We start from the raw sequence: 5289 nt of genomic DNA, 5'->3' as shown, positions 1-5289 counted from the left end.
TAGTAGTAGAAAGGGAGGAAAGAGTAGAACAAGGAACTTGACCACTCCAGCCTATAAATGTAACTTAACTTTTTTTTTTTTTGAGACAGGGTCTTACTCTTGTCACCCAAGCTGGAGTGCAGTGCACAGTGGCATAGTCTCGGCTCACTGCAACCTCTGCCTCCTGGATTCAAGCCATTTTCCTGCCTCAGCCTCCCAAGTAGCTGGGACTACAGGCACATATCACCATGCCTGGCTAATTTTTGTATTTTAAGTAGAGACTGGGTTTCGCCATGTTGGCCTCGAACTCCTGATGTCGGGTGATACACCCACCTCAGCCTCCCAAAGTGCTAGGATTACAGGCGTGAGCCACCACACCTGGCCTGTAACTTTAATTGTACAATGATTATGATATAACATATTCCACCTCTAGCTGTTTTTCTGGATTAAAATTTAGTAAAGATATATTTTCATAGAAAGTTGATTATTTTTCACTGAAAAAAATCACTAGTTTATAAACAAACTCCAATAATGGAAAGTGTTTACCTTTGCCCCCATGTTTAATTATCTTGCTGTGGAGTTATTCTTTAATCCCCATTTCCCAAAAATAACCACTATCAAGACTTTGTCTTTTAAGAAACAGTCTCACAGTCACCCAGGCTGCAGTGTAGTGCTGTGATCTTAGCTCACTGTAGCCTTGAATTCCTGGGCTTAAGTGATCCAGCTTCCCACTATGCTAAGACTACACAAGTGAACCACCACACTTGGCTCATTTTTCAATTTTTTGTAAAGATGGGGGTCTCTCACTTTGTTACCCAAGCTGGTCTGGATCCTGGCCTCAACTGATCCTCCTGCCTCGGCCTCCCAAAGCAGAGATTACAGGTGGGAGCCTCTGCACCTGGCCTCAACAATATATTCCTGTATTCCTTTTGATTTTTTCCCTGTATTATGTACACTTATAATTTTATACATACTGTTTTACAACTTGCTTTTTTCAAGTAAAATAACACCCTAAAGATGTAAGCTAGTGGCCAGGCATGGTGGCTGAAGCCTGTAATCCCAGCCCTTTGGGTGGTGAAGATGAGTGGATCACGAGGTCAAGAGATAGAGACAATCCTGGCCAACATGGTGAAACCCATTCTCTACTAAAAATATAAGAATTAGCCCAGCATGGTAGCAGGTGCCTATAATCCCAACTACTAAGGAGGCTGAGATGGGAGAATGGCTTGGTTGCAAGGAGCCAAGATCGCACCACTGCACTCCAGCCTGGACAAGAGTGAAACTCCGTCTCAAAAGGAGCTCTTTTAAGATGAAATACTATATTCCTCCTAAAGCTGTTTAGTCACCAAACTAAGGATACCAAATATTCTTACACTTACAATGCTTTTTATAAATTATAAACAAGAAAAACAGCTTTTAGAAAGAAATTTATTCTAAACATTGGCCCAACTAGTTGTTTTTATCAAAATTTAGTATTATGGGATCATGTCCTGTCTTCTTCACAAATGTGAGAAAGTCTTCAGGGCTCAATCCCATGGTTGCAGCATTGGTCATTGGATGAAAGTACACCTTTTCATGTCCACCTTCCAGAAAAGCAGAATCCAGAACAAACTTCACATCTCCAGCATCACAGAAAAGTGCCAAGGGTGTGGCACAGCCTTGACCAACTTTGAGTTTTTCTAGCATGGCTGTTTCATCAGCAAACCGCAGATTTCCACTCCCAACACCTAACTGCTTGGCAAGCTCATTTAAATTAATTTGTCTATCATGAAGAACTGTCACCAGCCAGTAACTCTTTTTCTTTTTGTCTTTAAGAAATAAGTTCTTACTATGTGCTCCTTTCAAATGCTGGATATGAGGCATCATTTCTTCAACTGTAAACACCTATAAAATATAAGTTTAAAAATAAGTAATATGCATGTATACATATACACACATTGATACATATTTTGCTTGCTGGGTGAAAACAGCAAGGTTAGGGAGTGCTCATTACCCTGAATTTCACTGGTAGAGACCCATCTCCAGCCCGTTACCAAATAATTATAAGCCCATGCCATCTCATTACCTCATCTCAGGACCTCAGGCAGTTTCTTCGGCTAGTTTTCTATTCACATGTATTGGCCAAGTCCTCATATTCCTCAGCAGCTTTTTGTTATTTTTGAATTTAAGCTTTTGGTTCTCAAAGTTTACAGCAGTTCTAGACTCCTATTCCTTAGCATTCCATTACATCCAGACCATGTGACAACCTCCATTTTACAAATAACCACAAAGAAGGTGAGTGGGCAGTCAGTAAGAACCCCGACTAACAGAACATCAGAAAATCTGGCATATGCACACATAAAGAAGTGGAAGAATATATGACTATATGGGACGGAGGAAGGTTAGAGAAAATGATTACAGTCTTGATGTTATATTTGTGAAGGTGAGGAATACTAATGTTTCTCTACTCTTTGTAGATCACCATATTTAGCCATTATCAACTGTTAACTCAAGCCTTGGGTAAACTTCATGTCCTTGCACCACTCAAGTTACACATTGGTTCTGTGAAATATTTGGAAGTGGCCCAGGGAGGTGGCTCACTGGGAGGCCAAGGTGGGAGAATCACCTGAGGTCAGAAATTCGAGACCAGCTATGCCAACATGGCAAAGCCCTGTCTCTACCAAAAATACAAAAATTAGCCAAGCGTAGTGGCACGTGCCTGTAGTCCCAGCTACTCGGGAGGCGGAGGCAGGAGAATCGCTTGAACCCTGGAGGCAGAAGTTGCAGTGTGCAGAGATTGTGCTACTGCACTCCAGCCTGGGACACAGAGTGAGACTCTCTAATATTTGCAAGACTTCCCGTCAATACACAACAAATGTTACCATTTATGAAAACAGGCATGTATATTTTGGTAAGCACTTTTTGGGATAGTGATGGTTTCTGCCATGCTGCATGCTTTGTGATCAACCTGACCACGGCAGAAAAAATATCACTCTGAACCTCAGTGTCCTGCTGTATGTATGGTGCCTGATACGTTGTACCTACTGAACACACTATTAACCACTTGCTTATTTTATCTACACAAAAAGTGGACAAACTGACCTGACCAACACCCCAGACCGATTTAAGATGCACAGTCCTCCGTTGTGCTAGTTCTCAACACGAAAATGCAAGCAAATCACTCCCCAGAGGAAAGGTTTCCTTGCAGTGACCTCATGGTCCCAAGACGGAAGGTCTCTGCTGTCCCTGCAGGGGTCCCTTTCGTATTTTGAGACCGGGGAAATATTCCAGGAGCGACGTTCTCACGGTACATTAATCCCGGGACACCTGATTTTAGCGGCCTTGCCCGACGGAAGCGCAGCACAACCCACCACGCTCCGGCCGAGCCTGTCTCGGCGGTCACCCCTAGGGGCCTCACCTCGGGGTGCTCCACGACCTCGGTGTGGATGGCCAGAGCACCGAGCCGCTGCTCGAGCGCAGCCCTCAGCTCTGCGCCCGCCATGCCGCCGCTGTCGTGGCAATGGGCTGAAAAACTGGGCGCGGCTTTCCGCGGCTGCGCAGACCGCAGCCCAAGGCGGAACTGTTCCGAGGTATCTCGGCCGACGCCAGAAGTCCAGTTCTGCTGCCTGCTGGAGGCGGGGCCGCCCTGTCCTAGCTCTTCGCCCGCTGGTCCCTGAACGTCCTCGGCTGAGGGCGCAGGATTATGAAGGCCTGCGGGAGCTCTCATCTGGGGCCTAGCTGTGGGGCGGCGCCTGCGATCTCACAGTCCTCCCCGATCCCACTTCAGGTTTCCTAGATCAGCATATCTTCTGTTGGGGTTTGGGGGGCAGAAGGAGGTCAGGTGAGCAAGACTTGCCCTGAGCTGTTCTTTAAATCAGTCTTAATTTTTTAGGTCTACCTACATCACTAAATTAATGAATACAGTCATATGTTTCGTTGGGTTTTTCGTTTGTTTTGAGACAGTCTCATTCTTGTCACCCAGGCTGGAGTGCAGTGGCGCAACCTCGGCTTACTGCAACCTCCACCTCTCTGGTTCAAGCGATTCTCCCGCCTCAGCCTCCCAGGTAGCTGGGATTACAGGTGCTTGCCACCTCACCCTGCTGATTTTTGTACTTTTGGTAGACATGGGGTTTCACCATGTTGGCCAGGCTGGTTTTGAACTCCTGCCCTCAGGTGATCCACCCGCCTCGGCCTCCCAAAGTGCTGGGATTACAGGCGTGAGCCACCGCACCTGGCCATATATTCAGTATTATAACACGGTCTGCAGGTGGTTCTCACAGCAACCTAAGGAAACTGACTTCCATACAAAAGTACCGTAACAGAGATTTTTTTCCCACTTTGCAAATAGGGACTAGGGACATTGTAAGTTGTGCATTTCAGAGTGATTGGTTTGACTGGATTAAGTTTATAGGAACTACTTTGAAATTTCTGTCCTAGTCTTAGTGACCAAGAGAAATTTCCTGTGATTTTAATGCCTTAATTAACTTGCAAGTGAAATATATTTGCCATAAATTTTAATAAAAATATTAAGTTGAGATCAGAAATCACATATTATTCCTCTATCCTTGCTGGCTGGATTTATGATGGTAAATGATTTGAGTAAATGTCAATAAACATATTTTGGAATGTGTTGGCTATAAGAACAAAAAGGGTCAGTTTAATTAAAAACAAACTCATATTCAGTATTTTTCCCAAACAAAAAAAGTGTCTTTTTTTTTTTTTAACAAATTGCATGCATTATATAAATAAATGTTATAATATTGCACTGTAAAATAAAGATAAGTTAATGACATACATATTGTTAAAAAATTAGATATATATGAAGACATAAAAATTTAAATCACAGGTATATACAAATATTCTCATTTCACACATAATATATACACTCTAATGCTGTTTCTTTCTAAAAGATTGTTTTGTTTTGTTTGTTTTGAGACAAGGTCTTGCTCCGTGTTGCCCGGGCTAGAGTGCAGGGTTGTGATCACAGCTTACTGCACCCTTGATCTCCTGGGCTCAAGCAATTCTCCCACCTCAGCCTCCCAAGTATACTACAGGCACATACCACTGCACTCAGCTAATTTTGTATATTTTTAGTTTTTGTAGAGATGGGGATCTCCCTATGTTGTTCAGGCTGGTAATGCTATTGATTTCTAATTTTTCTGATCAAGACAGAATTATATAATACAATATTTTATGATCTGCTTTTCTTTTTTCATCTAATAGTCTATGTCAATAGAGCTACCTTATTACTTATAATGGCTGTATAGAATTTCATTTATGTTCCCAACTCCAGATTTGGAAATAGCCAATGTTCAATGACCTAAATGTTAG

At 43.0% G+C, this 5289-nt stretch overlaps 1 protein-coding gene across 1 annotated transcript; it reads right to left on the bottom strand.

The window, feature by feature from the left end:
• Positions 1-1397: 1397 nt before the first annotated feature.
• Positions 1398-3700, bottom strand: LOC108313817 (putative prolyl-tRNA synthetase associated domain-containing protein 1). Its single transcript, XM_017542386.2, has 2 exons — positions 3377-3700; positions 1398-1863 (listed from the first exon to the last, which is right to left on the bottom strand). The coding sequence occupies exons 1-2, from the start codon at positions 3683-3685 to the stop codon at positions 1429-1431; spliced, it is 744 nt and encodes a 247-aa protein (XP_017397875.1). The 5' UTR covers positions 3686-3700; the 3' UTR covers positions 1398-1428.
• Positions 3701-5289: the final 1589 nt, after the last annotated feature.

The sequence above is a fragment of the Cebus imitator genome, unplaced genomic scaffold (genome assembly GCF_001604975.1).
Source record: "Cebus imitator isolate Cc_AM_T3 unplaced genomic scaffold, Cebus_imitator-1.0 Scaffold143, whole genome shotgun sequence".
Classification (NCBI taxonomy): Eukaryota; Metazoa; Chordata; class Mammalia; order Primates; family Cebidae; genus Cebus; species Cebus imitator.
The sequence above is the reverse complement of the archived record's forward strand: the minus strand, read 5'-3'. Positions and strand labels throughout refer to the sequence as shown.

Coding starts and splice junctions, on each gene's coding strand:
- LOC108313817 (XM_017542386.2), bottom strand. CDS start 3,685: ATGAGAGCTCCCGCAGGCCTTCATAATCCTGCGCCCTCAGCCGAGGAC. Junction 1,864..3,376: donor AGGTCGTGGAGCACCCCGAG/GTGAGGCCCCTA, acceptor TATATTTTATAG/GTGTTTACAGTTGAAGAAAT.